This window comes from Leuresthes tenuis, unplaced genomic scaffold (genome assembly GCF_036924035.1).
Source record: "Leuresthes tenuis unplaced genomic scaffold, fLeuTen1.0.hap1 SCAF_22, whole genome shotgun sequence".
NCBI lineage: Eukaryota > Metazoa > Chordata > Actinopteri > Atheriniformes > Atherinopsidae > Leuresthes > Leuresthes tenuis.
The window spans coordinates 11,112,218-11,134,777 of NW_027325376.1; the positions used below are offsets into that span (position 1 = coordinate 11,112,218).

General features: G+C 40.2%; 1 protein-coding gene across 1 annotated transcript in view; it reads left to right on the plus strand.

Annotated features, from left to right (window-relative positions):
- The first annotated feature begins 1,562 nt into the window (after positions 1–1,562).
- Positions 1,563–22,560, plus strand: part of plcb3 (phospholipase C, beta 3 (phosphatidylinositol-specific)) — a 58,153-nt gene continuing 37,155 nt past the window's right edge. The window contains exons 1-2 of the mRNA XM_072376833.1: positions 1,563–2,293; positions 21,440–21,526. Of these exons, the coding sequence (XP_072232934.1) occupies positions 2,195–2,293; positions 21,440–21,526 (186 nt within the window). The 5' untranslated portion in view covers positions 1,563–2,194. The remainder of the gene's footprint in view (positions 2,294–21,439; positions 21,527–22,560) is intronic.

The following is a 22,560-nucleotide window of genomic DNA, read 5'->3' on the forward strand; positions in this document are numbered from 1 at the left end:
CTCAAATGTAACCAAAGACACACAAGCTGCATGGTTGTGAGCATATACTCAGGGTCACACTTACACAAATGAAAGCATTTGATAGACACAAATATGCTCTTATGGATCGTCTTTTTGGGGGATTTTTCCCTTCCTGACTTGGCTCAGGAAACTTACACTAAGATTGTCCATCTATCAGTCAGTCAGTCTTTCAGTCAGCAGGCTGCAGCATAGCAGACATTCCTGCCTGGTGTAGTTAGGGAGCCAGAGAATGGCAACGGTTGCCAAAAAATCTGTTGCTCCGCAGCATTTTTTACAAGAGGTCCAAGTTGTAATGTTGCTCAGCAGCTGGATTTGGTCGGGATAAGACTATAACTGTGAAGCTTCATTTGTTCTCACGCTTCTTAAAACAGCATATGCGCCCACTGATCTGGAGGAGGAAAGCGAGTCAATGCGGTTTCAGATAGCTAACCTCCAAGTCCCTTTTTTTTTTTGTAACGCAAGTCTGTTATCAACATTTAGGAAACATACCTTTAATCTCACCATCTGTGTGCCTTGGAAACAGAACCACTTCTTGCTTTAAATCGCCTCTAAGCTGATTACTGTGCATTTCAAAAACCTGTTATAAGTGCGAGCATGCTTTAATAACATTACTGACTGCGCAAGCAATGTGTCTCTGTCAGCACCAAGAAAAAACACTCAAAGCTACTGAAGGCAAAGGTAATGCTAAGAATTACTTTAGCACCCTGCAGTGAGCTAAAGCAAATAGGAAATATTTCTAATATTTCTGCTGGTACCCAAATATGCCTCCACAGAGGGACCTTACACTACTACTATTTCTTAAATCTGAAGAGTTTCCAACCTTTACTGAATAATTTGGCACATCCACAGGAGAAACTTGATACAATCTCCATGTCCTCTCTTGGCAAGTAAGCCAATGAGTGCACTCAATCAGAACTGTTGAACCTGCTTTACAACAGTCTGCATGTTTGCATTACTCATCACTTTTTGCACAGTTTTGAGTTTTGAGGCACCAGAGAGTGATGTTTCCACTTTAGATTATTGTAATGGGAGGCGATTACGGCGGCCTTGTATTCCATCAGGCTCTGTTTGGCTCTGTGCAAAAGTTCAGTCTGATAAGCTTGTGACAGTTCCAACCAAAGTTTCATGTGTTCATTACTTCTTTTACACACCAAGGTGAGTCTTATCAGAGCCAGAAGTAATGCACAACCTGAGGAGTGTCATGCAAGGCACTTTGGTGCACGACTACATGCAAAGGACCATGGGTCAAATGTTCCCCTCAGCTCCTATTTCTAGTCTTCTTTTTTATGTTTCCTAACATCGCTTTAGTGGTGCATTTATTTCAAGTGGATTTGGAAAGAGATAAAGAAAATTTCTGCCACCAAGAATGGGCTACTGGGGAAGAAATATAACAGAAGTATATATGAATATATCCACAGCTGACGGTAATTGTATTGTATGCATTCTGTACACTTACGAGGACAGGGACGCAGGCAGGCAGAGGAACTGAGTTAAACACACCCAGGTCGCACAAAGTCTGACTCTCCTTTCGCTTCTCTCTAATTTCTCTTTCACTCAGCGCTATCTGACGCCGTCCTTCTCCCTTTACACTCCCCTCACAAAACCTATTTTTCCGTACTGAAAACATGCTGGGAGGAGAGGAGGAGGAGAAAAGAAGAAACGCCTCAGAGGCGACAAGAGAGTGAGGAAGCAGAGAAAGTTGGTAGAGGAGCGAGAGGAGAGCAGAGGGGGCGACCAGATGGAAGCAAGGAAGGAAGGAAGGGATCTCTTTGCGGGCTCAAGTGCGCGATGAAAGGACGCTGAATATATAAACAAATATATTGCAAAGCTTGTAATAAAAAGATTGTTAAAAGAGGAATTGCAGGCGCGCAACCGCGCCGCGTGGACGCGGACAAGACAAGACAAGCGGCGGTGCGCGCTGAAAAAGCCAGGTCCTGTCTTTTTTCTGTCTGGATTTCACTCCTCATGTTCCTCAAACTCTTCGCCAACTTTTGAGGAAAGTGTGTGAGTTGCGCCCCTTCAACTCGGCCTCTCAATCAACTCTTCCGGGGGATCAGAAAAAGACGCCTTGAGGAGAGAGAGGAGGAAGGAAGAGTGAGCTGTTCCTTCCGAGGAGTCCAGCTCGTCGTAGCCGGGGTTTAGGCGTTGGCACACGGGCAGGGAGTCCCTCGTCATGGCTGGGGCCAAGCCGGGAGTCCATGCGCTGCAACTGAAACCCGTGTCCGTACACGAAGTTCTAAAGAAGGGGGGCAAGTTCATCAAATGGGAAGAGGTGAGAATTACCTATTGGAAAGTCGCTTTCAGTCCAAACGGCACCAGTCAAGAAATGTTTCTCGATCAAAGGGCGCTTTCTGATGTGAGAGCTTGCTTGTGACAGTAGGCCCGCTGTTGTGAGGTGTGTGATAGTGGAACACAGACATAATGTTTTGCGTGCAGGTGTGCATGACCTCGTAGTCCTGCACCGAACACAGAAGCCCACTGTTCTGTGAGTGCGGGTTAATCAGATACTCTAGTGGGAAAAAACCGTCACAAGCAGCGGCTGGTGTTAAATGTGTGTGTTGTGCTAAATTCTTGTCAAGCCGGTTTTTCTCGGGCACCGGTTCAATTCAAACGCCCCCTTTCACTCTTTTTCTCTTATTTCCTCAGTCTTTATTTACCCCCCCTCTCTTCTCTCTCAGTGGCTTAGAGCAGAGAGCACCTGTCTCAGGAGGTGTCTGTGTCTCAGGGATGTGAGATTTTGAGGTGCACAATGCAAAAGGTACAAATGACGCTCAGACTGCATAAAATGCTAAAAAAAAATCCCGCTCGTGGTTTTGCTTCTCTATTCCACCTAAGCAGCGTGTCTGGCAGGCCACATACGCGCCTGTCAGTGTCACTGACCTTAGTGAGTGTGATAGGGAGTTGGGGTTTGCAGAGAGAAGGTGTGTGCACGTGTGTCTCAGTGCACATCAATGATTAACTGAGTGGCCGGCTGAAGGGCGCATACTGCAGTTCAGTCAGTCCTGGATTCGTAAAACGACTGCATGCAAAGTGTTTGGTCGTGTGAATGGGCGCTTGTGTGTGTGTGAATGTGTGTGTGGTGTAGATCTTCTTGTCCGGGGGAGGTAGGTGGCTCCAGCCAAGCTGTTATCAGAAGCGTAATTTGCAGATATGAGGCCAGGTGTGGTGTTGACACTTTTTTTTTTTTAAAAGTAGAACAACCTATAAGGAACCGAGAACAACACATTAACAATAATTACATCTAATATCTGCGCCTCTGATTGTCATCCAAAGAATGTGTTGTCACGCAAACAGTGAATGCCTGGTTCTTTTGATTTCACCTTCTTTACTCTCCCTCGCACACTAACTCTCTCTGTTTCTCTCTCAAAGGGAATTCCCAGGAAATAGTTATGCTGCTGATTAAGTGTGTGAACACTTGAAAACATGTTCATGCTCTCTCTCCATCTATCTTGCAGCCCCTCTTTCCCACCCTTTGCCGTGTCCCTTAAGAGTCGACAAACGAAAAATGTCAGGAGAGGGGACGGAAACACATTTGCGCTGGAGAAAATGTCGAAAGGTGCTAGCTCATAGTTCAGCAGTTTTAAAGAGTATGAACTGTGAAACTGCGCAAAAAAACAGAAGAATTCCTCAGTCAAAAACCGTAATTCCAGCATTTATTCAGAATATATTTTTTTAGATGATACACATTCCCAGTAGGAGTGGGCAGTCTGACAAGAGTAATTTCATAGATGACCTCCTTATCAAGGGAATCATACTTGCTGCGTCATCAAATAAATAAACTTGGAGAACAGTCTACCAAGGCCAATGTTGTGGCCCACAGTTTCAAGAAAACTTGTGGATCAGCATCAAAATTCTGTGGTTTCTTCCTTTGCTGGACTCCACATATCCATTAGGTTTCATGAAATTCTTTTCTGGTATCTTCCTGACAGGCATATCTTTAAAGTGTAAGTTGTTTCGTAAACAGAGGACAGCCATGAGGATGCCTTATCTTTGCAAAATTTTATTTTTTTTTGTCCACGTGCACTGAGATCATGATTCTGTCACACAATCTTCAACAAAAGATTTTTTGCCCTCGAGTGTTTAAGGTAACATAAAGACTTCCGATCAATGACGGAATAAAAACAAAACAAAAAGGTTTCTTGCATCTAAAGAAGTAGTCTCTTCCTTAATTTATACCCCTTAAAGTGGGTAACTTAAATTTGTTGAACATAAATAGTAGAACGTCAATAACAATAGGTCTGCTGTTGGTGAAGTATAGACCTTTGTGTTGTCTTCCAGCTTTGATGATACTAAAACACAGCTTATCGTTGATGGCACCTCGTAACTTGCCTTCAGATTAAAAGCCAAAAAAGTTCCTCATGGGGGACTGTGCCCCTATTTTTGGCACCAATAGTGTTACCTCTTTGCTGTTACTGCTGAAATATCCCCCATGTGTCCTTGTTTTTCCTTTCACTAGATAAATTTTGTTCAGTTCTGCATCCTTGCGAGGGCCTTCTGCAGTGTCTCATTGTTGGTTCTAATTTTGCTTTAGCTTAGCTCTGCCCCGGAAAACACAAGTGGAGTGAAGCTGAATGTCAAATGATGAAGTTTGCGTACTGCATCTGTTGTCTGTCATTTTCATGTCCTTTTTTGCTGTTTATGATTTTTGGTGTTTTGTTCTTCTTTGTTATGTTGTGCTTGGCCCCTCCTATCTTTATTTAACTTTCAGCCAGTTGATCAGCATAAAGCATCATCTCTGTAGGATGTTCACTTTTTAAAGGACTGCAAGTCTGTTCATCCGTGGCTAAAAAAAAGGGGGCATTAACACAGCATTTACAATCATTTCAAACATCATGTAGTGGTTAAATGAAGTAATTTTTGGCTGTTTTTAGTCAACAATATCTCCTGGTTAGGCTCGGAAATCAAATTTGGTTAGGGTTAGAAAACGATCCTGATCATCACAAACATTCCTTTTACAGCGCATCCGTCACATTCATGAGCACCGTTTCTACACTTCACAAACGGTTGCTTTCACGCCCATGAGAGGTGGCATATTTTTTAAATGTGATTTTAGGTTATATCGGCCTGCACGCACACATGACCTATGGAGTCTCGTTTGAAGAAGTACGTTAACAGAAATCATTACTTCCTGTCAGAAGTTTCAGAAGAACATCGCAGTGAAAACAGGAGGCAGATATTCATCACTTGAGCCTTTACACTCGAGTTGAACTGACCGACTTTGTATCCTCACAGCAATATGCACGACTAATGATATGATCACACGAGTTCAACTAAATCTATGAGAATGGTTGTAACCCAACACTTAGATCGGAAATTCTAACCCATTAGATTCTCATATAGTTTGTTCAGACATGATCCGTCTTAATCAACCACATCTGTCATAAGTTGTGCTTATTGTGAAAATGATGCACCTATTCAGCCTGATAAAGTCTCTGAATAAGCTCAATCCCGTTGTACTGTATTTTAAATGCTATGTGAAAAAATTAAGTTAACTTAACAAACTCTCAGTAACTAAATGAAAAAAAAACCCAGAATAAACTGGCATTATGCAATGAAAGTACTCTAATCTCCAAGGCAGAGCTGAAACAATTGATCTGTTATTATTTCTTTCTTTTTAAAAAAAAAATCAAAGTAAAAGTAAAATTCCACACATTCTCTGGTCTCAGCTTTGTAACGCAAGGGTTTGCTGTGTTTGATACGATTAAGCAACTTAAATGACAACTTTGTAGCATTTTATAGGCTGAGCAAACCCTGCAGCCTGGGGGGGAAGTCAAATTCCTTGTTTTGATGCATCATCATTCATCCCGTTTACACAAAAAGTGTTTTTCTCTGTTATGTATATATGTCTGTGTGAAAAAATAACTTGTCCCTGATGTACAGCTAAATTTTCCCTCTGATTTTATTTTGTTCAGACAGAAATTCTTCTTCAAATAGCTTGTACATCATTTTTTTCCCTCCAAGAAAAACAAGGCCAGATGGCTTTGTGTGGTGTTGTGATGTAGAAAATAAATTTATATCATGTTGATAGTATGGCTTAGAGGCTCTAGGGGCACTAAAAGATTTTAGTTCTCAAACTCAGCATGACCCAGTCTGGCTCTTTGATGAATTTACACCAAACAAGCAATAGAAATAACAAGCAACAGCAGTTGCTTTTGTTTTCCTTTTTCGTTTTATTCCACTTTCATTAGGTTTAATTTTTCAGATGTGCACAATCTGACAAAAGATCTGTTGTCTCTGGGATAGACTTTGAGAAAGTTTGAAGTTTTAACCAATGAGCCGCTGTCACAAAAACTTGATGTTATTCTTTAAGGACTTAATGTTGTGAGATAAGAGTTGGGACACACACACACTAAGTGCCAGAGGGCTGGTCAGATTGTTTACATGAAAACCCCACTTTTGACCCCATCCCTTCTTTTCCACGCCTCTCCATCACTGTTTTCCTTCCACATGCCTCATTTCTTTATCTTCTGCTCACAGGATCTTCTGATACAGTCCATTCAACAGTTTGCCTCTTTCAGTCACTCACACCTCTTGTAATCCATACATGTCAGTCCTTCAGGTGCTACTTCTGCATAGTTTCATTTCAGCTTAATTACTTTTTGTTCTCACAACAAAACCCCTGTTTCTCAATGGCCTTTGGGCAATTTACTACAGAGACACAAAGTAACACACACAGCAAATGACTCATGCACGGGGGAGGAGGAGTAGGAATGCATCCCAAATTGACTCTTTCTTCTGTGTTTTGGCCCGTGTACACATGTGCTCGTGTATATGTGTGCGCCGGGCTGTTTTGTTCTGGGTGTGCGTTTCGTCTTGAATGACTTCCTGTTCAAGCTTGTTGTGAGGCTCCAGAGCCAAACCATTTTTCTTCCCTCTCCCTCCCTCTGTCCTGTGTCTCTGCTCCCGGTGCTCCTGCTCTGCCCTGTGCATCTCAGCCACAATTCAATTTAGACAAATTCCAGCTAGAATTCAGTTAAAATGCCTCCTTAACAGCCAATTAAAAAAAAGCAGAGGGAGACCGTTTGTCTACAGAGCAGCTCGGCTCAATGTGTTTGTGTCTTGATGTGAAATGTAAAAGTACACAAACGTTACCATAACAACTTATATGAACATTTGCCTTTTTTGCTCAGCTTGTTGAGTTCTTTCAGATGGACATTCAGATGGTTTTTAAATGCCGTATGTATCTGTTCAAAACTGCATTTAGACTTTTTGGTATTTAGAAAAACAAAAAGAGACTTTATATTTGTGGACACACTCCTGTGTGTTTGCTTTGGCCAGAACCAGATGGGAGAAGTACACTTCTTTCCCAGATTCATAGACCTGATTTGTTTAATCAATTTAATGTAATCACTTGATTTGCTTTAATCAGGGCTTGTAAACAAAGTCACATGAAATCACAAGTCAAGTTTTTGGGAATTTGACATCCTTTTTTAGATTAAACATTCTGTCCTCCCCTTAAATCTGTGTTTGTTGAATAAATCCTGATGAACTTTAAAATGCTTCATTTTGGAGTTGTTTCCTCCACTCTGGCTGGGATCAGACCTTTAAAACCGACTTACAGGAACTCAAAGCTAAAGTGTAGCTTGGCCATGTGCCAGTAAATACTTGCGGCTTCATCAGAAGCCGCGTTTGTCAGTGTGGATGCTGACTGTGACGTGTTTCAGCGCTAACAGTGTTAAGATTATTCAAATTTTAACACTTACCAGAATGAAAACCTCTGAAACACACCTCCAACAATCTTTGCATGCTGGAAAACTTGACATGTACATCTTACAGCTGATATCAGAGTCATCCGTCTTCCCTTTTGTAAGATCAGACACAGTTGATCCTGCTTCGAGGTCGGAAAACCATAGAACAAGAGCAGTTTGAGACTGCATGCCTCTGGCAAGGTTAAAAGAAAAAACAAAGAGCCGAGATCCAGACTGAAATCGTAAGTAAATCTCTTTTAAGGTAGGCCATATAACCTCCTTGTCGGATATTAAGATAATGAGTTCTAGTTGACCTTGTTGGCTGGGTGAACAACGACTCCTGGCCTCTATGACTTAAGTGCAAATGAGCTTGTCAGCCGGGGTGGTATGTTTACATGCCTGTTGGGTCTGTTGTTGATAACTACCAGCGGCCACCTCAGAGTCATTTGGCACTGGTATAAATGCCAGTTGTACCCTTTCTCACTGCAGACAAAGGACAGATGTTGGAAGGTGTTACTGTTTCTTTTTTGTTTAGAATGAAAGGGGCAATAATTTTCTAGCAAGCACAAGCAACCGGCAAGCTGAGCTGAACATGAAGACTTATACCATTTGTACACTGGAAGTAGCAGGTTTAAACATGGGTACAACTGGTAGAACTAGCTGAATAAACCCTTTTACATTGCACATAGTGGTGTGTTTACCCACAATGGTCTGGGTGTGACAACACACACACAACTGGACCACAAAATCACTGCTCATGAGGGGTTTGCATTGCACTGTATCCAGCAGCCTGTGTTGGAACACAGTTTCTGATAAACACAACTCTGTGATAATTAGGTTAGTTTATCATTGTTGACTGGACAGCGGAAGTCAACCCACACACGCAGCAGGACTGAGAATTATCTGCCAGCTGTATTGCAGACAGGTAAAGTCGATCAGTCTCTTCTCTTTTTGTTGGCGCTGTCAGTTTCAGAGCCTCCACGTGAGGCAGTACGGTCAGTAAACATGTGTTTCTGTAAAGAAGAAAAAGTAAGCTGTGCTCACTTTTGTAGCCCTGAGGGCATCCCTGTCATTCAGTATTAGTGTTTGCACCGGGGTGTTGTGTTTCCATCAATACCAATTGGAGCCAGAGCCCCTTAAATACCTGTGATTAATGCAGAGTCATTTGACACGAGACTCAAAGTCAGTCGCTTTCCCATTGTATTCAAAAGCTAGATGTTAGTGGGTGTTGGCAGGCTTTTTAGACCAGTGTAAAAAGGGTCAAAAACAGAAATGAAACTATAGGCAAGAAAGCTTTGTTGTTTATTTTCCAAAATGGCAACAATTTTGAGGGCTATATTTCCAACTTCATGCCTAATTTAATGTTTCTGGAAATCAAATGAGCATTGTTTTTCTCTGGTTCCAAAACCAATTACTCATGGCAAGTTTCTTATCTGATGTTTTATAAATTTCACAATAAATCATACAAAAGGTTTCTCATTTCCTTTGTTTGGTTATGACAAACATTTGTTTTGATAATTTTGTTTTTAATAAGAAACTCCTAACTACTCATCTCTCTTCATCTTTTGATCAAAGCATCTTAGCAAAATGCTTATCATTTGAACCCTTGTGAATTTTCTTCCTATTGGCTATTTTCCCCCTGGATGTTGGGACCTTCATAACCCATTTTATCATCTTATTTCCTACTGCTTGGCTTTAGCCAGTCTCTTTGTATAATGTATATACGTATATAATGTATGTATATTGTATATTTTTAAAACTGAGAGGCAACAGAGGAAAAGAAAACTTAGTGTAGAAGGACGGTCAGATTTTTTTTTAAGGCTTATTTAAGTGCAGTTTTGAAATGTGACATCTATCATCAGCAATGAAGTCCTATGTTTTTCTATTTTTTATTTGACAGGGGGGGTGAACACTTAATGACAAACATAATTCATAAAACATTTCATTATACTGGGTATATGTGGAGGCAACAAGACACAAATTGTCGATGTTTTGGAGATCATGGCAGAGAAATGAGAGGGGGAAAAAGAGGAAGAAGCACAGGATGGTGTGAAGGTCTGACGCCATGTCGAGAAACACTGACAGACTGGTGAGAAACGAGCACTGGATGGATAGAGGGAGAGAGGTGGAAGGTCAACCACAGCCACATGTGAAGTGTGGGACTGACATCTGGACTGCTCCCTCTCCACTCCTTGTTTTTGACTCTTACTGATTTGACCTTTCATTCCCAGCTTTGCTGTTTCTCTTTATCTTATAATTTCTTCCCCATTCATTATTTTGTCATCTCTCTTCCTCCTTCTGTTCATCCCCCTTTCTGTGTTTTTGTTTTCTTTGTTCCTTGACTTTTAAATGAGTTTCCCCTCTATCCTCTCTCTTTTCCCTGCCCATGCAAATCTTTCTCTTACAACATCTTCAGATTTTGGTTAATTTTTTTTCCCATGCCTAGAGGATCTATAAATGATCAGTGTTCAGATCTCTAAATGCGCCAGTTTTCAGCTCCTTTTTTTTCCTTTTTAACAAAGGCAAATGTCGTTGATAACTAGATTCTTCCTGAGTGTGTAGTGATAAGAAATCTGATACTATCATGCTGCACATCAAGTTACTCTGGAATTCAAAAAAGATCTAAGTATTTAAACTAAGGAAGAGGTTATGTAAAATGTAATTTTTTTTTAAATTGATTTTGGATTATTCAAATGAAAATCAGTTTGAATTGGAAAATTGTTTTTTTTTTTTCTTTTTTTCCACGCTGCCCTAGTTATCAGAAGCCACACGCAACAAGACCCACACACAACAAGACCCACACACAACAAGACCCACACGCGCAACAAGACCCACACGCGCAACAAGACCCACACGCGCAACAAGACCCACATGCAACAAGACCCATACACAACAAGACCCATGCGGCCACCAGCAGAAGACATTAAGCAGCTTTCTATTGTTCACTCCAAACCAACTGATAAAATTCTGCACGATGCACATTTTCTGTGACAAGTTTCACAACAAAATGTGTAAATTCTACATAGGTCCAGAGTGCTAAAGCTTTGAGTTTTATAGTAAAACTATGAGTTTATATTGTACTTGGAGTGGGTTCTTTGGCCAGGACTGGCCTTCTTGCTTTCGGGCCTAAAATAATGAGCTGCGTTCCTTTCCACAGTGTGCGTGGACATTAGCTGCTGACTAGCTGCTCCCTGCCCTAGGAATGTCAGCTAAGGGAACTTCCTTGTTCAAATTTTCTCGATTTAAAACGGCATACAAAGTCACTAACACAGACAGCAGTCTTTGTATACACTATGTTGATCTCACTGCTTCTGTCATTACTCAAAAACTTACAATTAACAGTTCCACTGCTAAACTAGTCAAACCAAAGTCAGCTTAGCTTGCTAATAGCTCAATTTGATGTCAACATTATCTTACTAACTCAACCCCTAAAATACAGCAACATTAGTTACTTTGAAAAGACGTGTAAACTGTTTACCTAATGCTCTTTTCTTTAATCTTTAGTGTAAAACACTACTGAGCAGCAATAACTGATGTATAGTCTTGTCATTCAACTCAACATGAAATGATAAACCGTTACTTCAACAAAGTGTTTCTGCTCCTTATAATTTGGAATCACACTGTAATGGTTAAATACCCTGTGCAGTCTCCTTCGCAAGGGGGTTTGTGTCGTGAATTAATGTACTATTAGTGTAACACATTTTGAGTTTGGGTGGCCTATATTGGTATGAGGCAGTATTTGCTGATTAAAAAGCAGTGGTGGGTAATGCTACATATAATTGAACTGCAGTAGCCTGAAGGTCCAAAGTGCTGTTAGCTGTGCTGTGGCTGCAGAGGGGAATTTGGCATTAACAATGATTAGAACAATCTGAAAAATGTAGGAATAAAGAAATAACTTAACACGCAGAGATACTGTTCAGTAGCAGGACATCTCGCAGTGGCAGACTGATGGCATGATCAGAAGAAAGTTAAATGAACCCCGTGAAGAAATCAAATAGTTGATGAGCCAACAGGACAAGAATAGCACCTCTAAGTTATCTGGGTGAGAACATGCTAACAAAGATATTAGCAAGAGTAACACGAGTGCCATTAATGATACGTTTCTTTCTGTATAACTTTTCACCTCTCCAGTCCCACTCTTCCCTCTCTCCTCTCCTGCTGCTTGAGTCCAAAGGTCACCACCTGTCATCAACTTTGACATGTTGCCAAAGCAGCAGTTGAAACACACTCACGCAAACTGCACACTGGCCTTACTTCTGCCACAACTGTAACAGGCTGTTTCTGAGGACACATACACGCACGTAGAGTATGGCTGACCAAAGGTGCACTTGGAGCAGCCACCTTTATCAGGTTCCCACTAATGGCTTTCTCCTGACTCATATTATACAACCGCACACACGCAAGTTATTTTGTGGTGAGGACAGTCAGTAAGAAGGGAAACAGAAAAGCCACTTTTTGGCTTTAACTTGCAGCCCCTGATGGCTGTGATTTTTCAAGTGGGGCTCATTAGCTGATCCGTATACAACTTCAGCCTCAGGGGGGTGGTCTTTCCACTCTGTGTGGGTTGGACAGTATACGCAGGTAATGAAAATGTTTGTCAGAGGGTCAGGGCATATGGAGGGGGTCTGGAGAAGGAGATGTGGCCTTTAATCAATTAAGTTAGAGGAAAGCAATAAAGGTGTTAGAGAAACTGAATTGTAACGCAGAGAGAAAGACAGAAATTAAAGAATGAAACAAAAGAGAGGAACAAAGCTAAACAAGACTTCAGAGGGGTTCTACATATGGCAGTTAATTAGGGAGTGGGTGAGTTCCAATTATAGACCCTCCACCCTCTCTCCAATAGAAACAAACTAGGGGGTGCATGTCTATGCTAGACAAGGTGTATGTGTATGTGAGAAGGACATACACTATTGTTTTTCTGCTGAATTTCCTGACAAATGGCCTTGTTTTCAGTCGGAAACTGAGATGAACTTTTGTCACATGTAACACTTTTAGAAAAGGTAGCTACATTTTAAAGATTACTACTTGCATTAATATAGAAACAGAGTAATTGGTGTAATTGCCAAATGCAGTTATCAAATAAATCTCTCTTTACCTAATCAACAGACCAAAACCAAATTATAAAGAATTTACGAGGATGTGAAATAAGGACAAGCAGCAGCAGCTGCTCTCAACTTCGAAGCTTCAAGCAAAGAATGATTGACATTTCTCTTCAAAATTCAAATAGCAAAAATTTTACTAACTACTGGGTAAAACATGGATGGCTTTGTACATCTCCTGGTGAAGGGCAGCACTAGATAGCAACTGAGAGTTATGTAAAACACATGTTTTGACATGATATGCAAATAAAGCTAACCACAGAGGTGCGTGCACACGTGTGTGCTTTCAGTGCGTGGGAAATGAAATGGATGATTGGATGATGTTGTTATCATATTTCTGCCTATATGAGGCCTACAAAGAAGCACTTCTCTGTGATGTGTATGTGGGCCTGCTCCCTTTGGAATTCTCCATTTATGGAAAAATGTGTATTAACACTGCGTAGACACAGTCAGTGGATTGTCAAGAGAGTCAGAAAGGTAACAAATGTAGGATGTTACCTTTTGAATTTTTCATGAATTGAGTCCAGTCTGATTTAAGCTTCCACCCAAAGCAGGATAGATCAAGTTACTTCTTAACAGCTGAGTGCTTCAAGCTCAAACGGTTTTGCATTCCTATGGTGCAAGAGTTGTGATTTTTATTTATTTATATATTTTTTACACTTTAGCAAACCTTTTCAGTCGTCAATGCTTTTTAAAATTTCTGAAGATGATTTGATGCATCCTGCTGGCAAGTGTTTTATCTCAGAGAAACTGTATGATGACAATATAGTTGTCAGGAATGGTGGCTTGAACTTCCTATCTTTCTATCTATACCTGATGCTAGATGGGATTTGCCAGGAGTGAATCGGTCTCAAGTTTCACTTATTTCGTCTCAAATATCAGTTTTGAGTCGAGGCCTTTCATTTGCAACGATGAACAAAGTGAATGCCTCAAATTTAAGTTGTCTTAAGTTTTTTTTTTTTTTTTTTTTTGCTTATTCAGATGTACGAATGAGGAGTGTAATGCATTGACACAGCTGGAGAAGAATTCAGAGAATATTAGGGACAGTGATACTGAATATTACCATCAGAGAATATTGTAACATCTATATAACTCCACATGTAGAAAATTTGAAGCGCACCCTTTGAAATTGACAGTTTGTTGAAGGTTGCCTTGGGCTGTAGGTGGAGTCGTCATCATCATCCAGTTACTCCTATTCTCTACAGTCTTTATGAAACTCATAAACATCCTTCAGAACCACAACTTAGAATAATTGTCTTAGGAAGTGGCTCGTTAACAGAACCACTATCAAAGTATGTAGATTTCTATTTGAAGGATTTTGTGGAAAATCTCCCTTACCATAGAGACACAAAAGGATGAAGTTAAATTGTAGCTAAATTATTTGAAGATCACGATCTTAATCAGAACACTTGTTACTCTTGATGTTAAGACTTTGTAGGGTTGTGTTCCCCCTGATGATGCATTGGTTGCTGTTGCTTGTTATCTATCTAAGAGATCAACTCAAAGTCATCCGAATACATTTCTGTTGGCTTGATTGGTTGTAGGAAAATGAGAAGAAGCTGTTATACATGATTCTAAAAACAACTCTTGTCGTTCAAAAAATGATGGGCTTGTTATTCTGGAAAGAGACACATATATCAGAAAGAACTACATTTTTTTTTAATTTACCTTTTGAATACAGTACAAAATAAATTCCATGATTTAGCAGTTCAAACTCTGATTATCAAAGATGACCATCATGGCTCATCGTTTTAAGGAGAGAGGTCACTCCTCTAATTTTATCCAGAAAGCCATACAACAAGTTTGGGACCACTGTCAAATCTTGAGAAGAGAAAAACTTTGGATCGTGTTTACTTTTCTACTGAATATGACCAATGCGCTTTACAAATTAAAGAAACAATAAGGAAATAAGGACTTCAAGCAGAGCAATCTCTGAAGGAACTCCCTCCACCTTTTATTTCCATTAGAAGTGCACTTTCATTCAAAGATGGTGTTGCGTAAAAAATGTCCCTGTATTCATGACTAACAAAATTAGGCTGTGCTTGTTGTAACAATACAACAAACACTAAAGTCATTCTCATACTGGGAAGAAACATCTACTTAAGGACTTTAGGAATCGTAAATCTACCCATGTGATCTATTTGTTGACTCATCCCTGTGGTTTAGCATATGTTGGATAAACCAAACAACCTTTTGAAACGACGAATATGTGAGCACAAAATGGCAAGCCGTACAGGCAATGTGGACTATGCAGTTGCAAAACACTATGCTGAAGCAAACCATGGTTTTGCATGCAACATGCAACCTCACTGTGGTTTAGTGGAACTGAAAGGGTTACGACATCAGCCAGAGGAGACGACCTTTTAAGAAAACTGGCTTGACGGGAGATGTTTTGGATATATACACTTAACGCTATGATGCCAGATGGACTTCATGATGACTTCAGTCTTGGATATTTTCTGGATTGAGACTTTATAAAGTTTTCTATTTAATCTTAGATAAATTACCTTTGGGGTTGTGGGTGGTTTCTATACCCAACAAGGTGATTGGCTTGTGACTAATCAGCTGATGCTGACACGTGCACAGCATTTGTGAGCTTTTTCTTTATTGCATGCTTTATCTTGTATATGTCAACATGCTCTGATGAAGACTTTGATGAAGGAAGAAAATCACTGAATGTGAGTACTTCCATCTCCATTATTTGGATATTGGGATTTGCTACCCCCTTTTTTTTTTTTCATTTTTTATCAAATCGCCGCTGTTTTAATTGTTTTATTTCTTTGTGTGAACACTGAGGAATGCCCACTGGTGCATGGGATAGCGGCAGGTTTTTTATTAATTATTATTATTATTAATTATTATTATTTTTTATTGCAGCATCCAACTTCTTTGGATTTTTCTGTTTCTGAATTATTTAGAAATCTGGACCGCTGTTCGTGAATGATACTGATTTAGTGTATGCTTGACTTTTTGGCATGAAATGCACAAACAGGACAAGACAAAAGATAACTAGATGGACAGAAAAAAGTGGATTGCAACAATAAAGTAACGTTAAGAACAAGTCAAGGAAAAGCATGCCTGCTTGCTCGTCACAGTAGTAAAAGTAAGCTTGTTCTTTAGTTCAGGTTTATGCATCACATATGTTGAGGAATACGGAGCAAGAGGATATGATTAATGGTTTGGATGGGTTTTTCAGTGTTGTGGGGAAAGTGGTTCTCCTGGGGCCAGATGCACAAAGGATGGCTTCACACAAAAACCTTTCCTGGACACAAAGTGGTTTTTATAAAAGTTCAAAAATGTTTTTTGAGCATTGGGAGCTTGATGTGATGCAGGGAAAATGTGAAAAAAGCAACATCATTTAACATTTAATTTAATGCAATTCAGTTTAATTTATAAAGCAACAATTCACTAAAAAGCCATCTGGAGGTACTTTAAAGAAACTGACTAATTCAGTCCATTTTATTGTTATCCAGTTATAATCCAAGTAAATCAAATTAATTAAAATCCTAATGAGTCCAGTTCATTTAATACCAATTCATAAAAATCTTCCCAGCTAATGAAATGAACGGAACAAACTGAAGCTACTCAGTCCCACACCCTGAGCATTAACAAGGTGACAGTGGGAAGAAAAGCATTTTTACACTTTTAACAGGAAGAAACCTCTACAAGAACCAGATTCAGGAAGACAGCCCATCTGCCTCCACAGTTTGGGGGTTGGGAGGACAGGAAAGAGAGGTCAACGACCACCATGCACCACACTTTATATGCATCTTTGGTTTTGTAGCATGCTCCTATTTAATTGTGGGTGCAGCCATGCATCATGGTCACGTGTAATAGCTGTGTAACATCTTGCTAATGGGGCTTTAAAAAGAAAATGCGTATTTGGAGATCATTCAGATTTTCTGGCATATGAGTGGCTCATGCTCTGCTTCAGTTTTCCAAAGAGTTTAGAAAGCAGGCAAAATATCATGCTCTATCTGTGCCTCTGTGTCTCCCTCCTGATCATCTCCACGTAGGCTGTGTACTGTACAGGCTGTGCCTTAATGTGTTGCTTTTAAGGCAGAAGTTGCTGTCTGTCCTCCACCTGTAGCCCCAGTGCTGTCCTGGAAAACTGGATGTTTTTTTTTTGTTTTTTTTATTGTTTTCTTTTCTGACTTGGCCAGGTCCTTTGTGCGATCTTTACGGAATTTTGTTTGTTATTACAGAACTGAGATGACAAAATGAACCAGATTCATGTTTGTCTACTTCACTCAGTTCTACGGCAGATAAAATGGTGCTTGTTCCATACTGCTGCTTTCCTTATCATGTATATTTTGTTGTGGCGCAACAAACTAATTAGAGGACTATCTGCTTCCATTTATGGCTAAAAATGGAAGTGGAAATCAGGATTTTGCGCACGTGTATTGTTTCATGCTGATTGAGATTCATAAAAGAGAACCAAGCCTTTGTGGGTACACACTGTGTTTGTCCTGAGACTACACACAGTTTCATGCATATGGCCCCTGATGTAATCTTCATTGATCTTAGTGATTTAAAAAAAAAAAAAAAAAAGTTGTGAGAACAACCTCTTCTTGCCCTGGTTTCCTGGTGACCTGCAATGTAATAAATGTAACTGAATATTTCTTGGATGACGGCTCTCTGACTTGACTCCGGCAACAATCAAACGAACATGTCATGACAGATCCATGCAGTCTCTTCCAGTTTTCAAACAGCTGTTGTAACTGCCAGCAACCACCAGCACAATGAGGATCATCAGTGAACGTGAACACACGCTGCATGGAGCAATGTCAAGTGTTACTCACGTCTTTCACTGGCTTCGTTTCCACACCAGCAACAGATGTGCCTGCCTGCTAATTAGCTGAGTATGCTCATGTGGACTAGTGTGGAAAAAAATAAAGAATAAAGTGAATAATTCCCCGTTTGAATCCTACTGGGGTCTTTCTGTGTTGGGTTTGCGTGTTCTTCCCATACATGTGAGGGGTTCTCTCTGCGTACTTCGGCTTCCTCCTACAGTTAAGTGGTGCAGTGAGTGTGCATGGTTGTTTGTCTCATTTGTCTCTGTGTTGGCCCTGTGCCAGACTGGTGAACTGTCCAGGGTTTGCTCTGCTTCTTGCTCTAAAGGCGCCTGGGATGGGCTCCAGCCCCAGCCCGCGACCCTGAATCAAACAAAGTGGGAATAGAAAATGGACTGATGAACAGATGGATGGAAAATGGATAAATTAATGCTATGAACCTAATCACAGTAATCTCACCTTTTTTCCCTCTATTCTTTGCATTTCATCTTGGAGTTGCTTTATTATTATCCCAAACAATGGCCATGCTTTACTCTATTTGTGTATTCTACAAACTAACAAATGAGACGTGTTCGTAGCACAAAGTTAGTCTATTTCTGTTGTGTCTTCATCTAATAGTGGTGATAATTAGAGACACAACTGCAGTTTTCTTTGTCAATTTCTTGGTCAATAAAATGAGATTTGATAAATTCTGAGAGGTATTTGGACTGGATAGTGTACTGGTAAGATTGCCACCTTTCATGTGACCGGGGCTCAAATCCCCTGCATGAAAGGTACTACCTCCAGTAGGGGTCCTCAGGCAAGACCCCCTTACCCTACACCCGCCTACCAGTGTAAGTCGCTTTGGATAAAAGCCTCTGCCAAATGCATAAACATATTTCTACTGAAATTAGTGGGTCATCGAGTGCCAAGAATTTAAGATTTACATTATTTTTTTTCTCATATTGGCTTACTTTTTTAAAATTGGGCATGTTCAGTGCAGTTAAGTTGTAATAAGTTTGTTGTTGATTTTTATTTATTTATTTATTTTTCGCTTGCTCTGCTTTTTATTAACGATGAAGCAGAAAAAGGGCTGATTCGGGTTACCAGCTGAGGGATTGGAGCATACCTGGTGCTAACGAAGCTTAACAGAGGTAGAGAAGCACAAATCAGATGTCGAATTCTAATGTGATGTTGCTCAGATTGTTCAACAGAAGTTAGAAAGTTGAAGTTGAACAGAAAATGGTTAGTTCATTCACAAAAGAATCTGTCCAGCTTTCAGGCGAACTCGCCTGTTTCTTGTAATTGTCCAGTTTGTGTTCTTCTCTCTGCTGGGGATCATCCTGTTTGGTTATGCTGGAGTCTCTGAACTGTTAAATTCAGCCTCGCATACAAAAAGGAAGCGTCACTGTAAGTGAAAGAACTGTGCAGCTCTGACATTTGTGGCATCCAATCACCAGCTGAGCAGAGCATCTGCAGCCTTAAAATGGCAATCACAGCATGCAGTTGGAACTTTGTAGATCTCCAGTTGTATTTGTTAGCAAACAGAGGTCACAAGTTCAGTAATTTATAGAGCAGAGTCGGCTGCATTTTAGCAGTTGCACTGAAATTACTGTCATTGGGTTTTGTGTGAAGACACAGCAGAAATTCCTGCTGGTTTGTGCTACAGACTTAAGCGTGTTGTTGTATCGAAGTGGCCTCCTAATTTCTAAGCTAAGGATTCACCCTTTTGAAAAGACCACATTTAGTGCTGCTGAATAAGGCCTAATGATGTCCTTAAAATCACCCCATGTTTGTTTAAAGTTCTGTCTATGCAATGGACGCTCAAAGTTTGCTCAATAGTGAGCAGCAAAGTGAGACTAGATAAGTTTCAGCATTTAAAATTAAGAAATAAAACCTTCAGTCGCAGTCGGTTAGCAGTTTGAATAACTGTTTTGTCTCTGAATTCTTAACATTCAACTTGCAGAAGGTGCCTGTTTCTGTACTCTGAATCAATGGCGATATTAAACACTGCATTCGATTTTTGACCTCTCCTCTTCTTCTGACATTGTTTTTCTCTTTCCCACCCCCCCCAACTTGTTTTCTCCTTCCTCCTTCCCACATCGATCATTACGCTCTCAAAACTCCTCTCTTTTTCTACTCCTCCTCCCATCCTTCCTTCAATTCAAACACTTACCCTTCTTGCTAACCCTCCCCTCTGTAGCCAACCTTGGAGCCTAAACTCAAGGTACGTTCAGCTTAAAAGGCAATAACTGTATGCATTTTGTAGAAGATAAGGCTCTGAGAAACATCACCTGGGAATCTTGGCATGAAAACTAATGCAACATAATGTGAGAGATAAGAAGATAGAGCTTGATTGAATTTGTTTTACATATATGTCTATATATGTATATGTGTGCATATGATGAACTGTCTGAGCACTGGTTCAGAACATTCATTTATTGTTAGACATCCAATCATGTTTAGATAGTCTTATCAGTGAAAATGTTTGGCTTTTACTCTCCAAATGAAAATCAAAAGGAGTGATGTCCACCTGTCTTAAAGCTTCTGCGGAGTTATCTCTGCATGTATGGCATGAGCATTATGGGTATAAATGAGGTTAATTGTCCTTTTATTTAGTCCTATAAAGTTTGATCGTTTTCTGCTCCAGTATTTTCAGATCATTGATCTTATGGTGGAATAAATGCCATGACTGTGCTCGAATATTCACATGTTCAGCATTCAGCTTTTTTTTTCTGTTTTCACTTTGTTGGAAGCTTTGTGGAAGGTCTCTGTGTCGGTCTGCTCCGTTTCCATCTGATGGTGATGATGATGCTGGTACGACTGGTGTCACTGAGTCATCAGTCACCTTAATAACAAACTTTGTCATCATTGTTTCCTGGGATGTCTGAACAGCATGTTTGTCTGTTAGACTGGAGCGGGACTGTATTTACAGATCCAGAGGGTGCGTGTGTGTGTTGTCATTATATCTTGTGTATGACTCCATAATAATGATGCTAATGACATGTTGATTCGGGCTCCTGTGCCATCATTATGCTGCACATGAATGAGATCTTCATGCTGGCCGAGGTGTGTGGTTTCCAGATTCAAAACACCTTTTGAACAGCATGTATCACAAACACACAAAGTCCCTGTCTGTCTTTATGTCCGTCTGTGCTGGCATAATGGCCAAAAAAACGCATAAAACAGCTGGTGTCATAAGCTGCATGTTTCTTATCACATTATTTTTATACAGCTTATAATGTTTAAAGCTTGAAGCTGCTTCAAATTTTCATACAATGTTGTTCTCATTTTGGTGATGTTGCTTTCTAATGATATTGAAGTCAAACAAATTTCTGGTCAACATTTAATTCCTATAAAATCTGCTCTGAGATGTCCTGCTCTGTTGATTCATTGTCCCATGAGTGAGGAGCTAAGGCCTACAGGTGCTGGTTATCCAGCTATTGTTTAAAAAATGAATGCTGCTTTAAAAAGATGCATTTTTTTATTTTGGTGCAACGATTATCTGAAGTTTTGTCTGTTTTGCCGTACATTCTCTTAGTTAAATGTTCATATGATATGGTTTACAAAAGATTGCTTTTGATCATTCTGATCATATCAACTTTCTTTTTTTCTTTATTGCCCAACTGTTACCACAGCAGTGTCTTCCAGTCATACCCAGCAGAACTGATGACCACATCTGTAAGACTAACGCCTGGATTGTGATACACTGTGCCTGAAACATTCTTAAAGAGCTAAATCGTAGCATTTTCTGATTCTAAAACCTGATCCGTCTGTATCTCTCCTTGCAGCTGTGCGATGTCAGGTGGATATTTTGTGTGTTCATCCCTCTAACATCTCTACTTCTTTTGTCACCTAGGAGCCCAACTTTTGTCTGCCCACGCTGGTAACCCTGAAAGTTGACCCAGATGGATTCTTCCTCTACTGGACTGGAGGGTCCAGCCTGGTAAGAACCACATCCACACCCACACACAGAGAAACAAAAACACACTGGTTGACCTCAAATTTAACCAAAGGGGTTACAGTCCATCTTACAAGGAAGCCGCACAAAAAAAAGGGCCACTCTAAAGCAAGCTATATGGAATTTTTAATGTACCAACATAAGTGCTAGCATGAATTAAACACTTATGAACACCACAGCATGGCTACACACCCGCGTCTTCCAGATATTTTGTCCTTCTTAACTGCTGTTTCTTCCTCTGCCATCTTTATTGCGGTTTCCCCAAGTCCATTAATTCAGCCAAAATGGGTTTCATCAATTTGTCGTGGTTTTGTTTGTCTCTCCGTCTCTCTTGTTCCGCCTTCTTCCTGTTGTATTTGTGGTCTTCATCAGTCCTGCCTCTCTTTCACTCCATCCATCAGTGTTTCTGCACACCCATCCTTCCTTCCATATCTGTGGTTAGCTGTGTTTGTTGGGCCATTATTGCCGTAATATTAGATTGTTTTAGGCATGTGGCTCTCATAATTAGGCAGATGTAATAAGCAGCGAGTAAGCAGGATGTTGTTTTGTGACTTCAATTATGATTGTGTAGCATGGATGTGTTAAAGGTGTTTGATTGCAATATTTGCTTTTATGAGTCTTGACACTACGGCTGTCATAGTCAGAGAGTTTAGTCTATATTGCAGTGATCTAAGGGAATCAATCATTATGTCTTTGTTGTTCCCTCTCGGTTTTAGAGATGTGGGTTTACCTACAGTAGCTTTGTTGCAAATCTGATGAATAGCCTCCAAATGAATGAGGTCTGCTTGTTGTTTTTTTGCATAATATCAGGATGTGCCAAGAAACTGTGTAGCTAAGTCCACTATATTAATATTAGTAGATGCTCATTAGAATGTAGTTCTGGGAGATAATGGAGGCTAAACCCCACCGCATACAAAGTTGGTGCTATGAAATCACAGCAGAAGAAGGAGGTGCGGGTGGTTGTAAATAACAAAAGGATTAAACTATGCTATGTCTGTTCATGTAATACAGCTGATTTC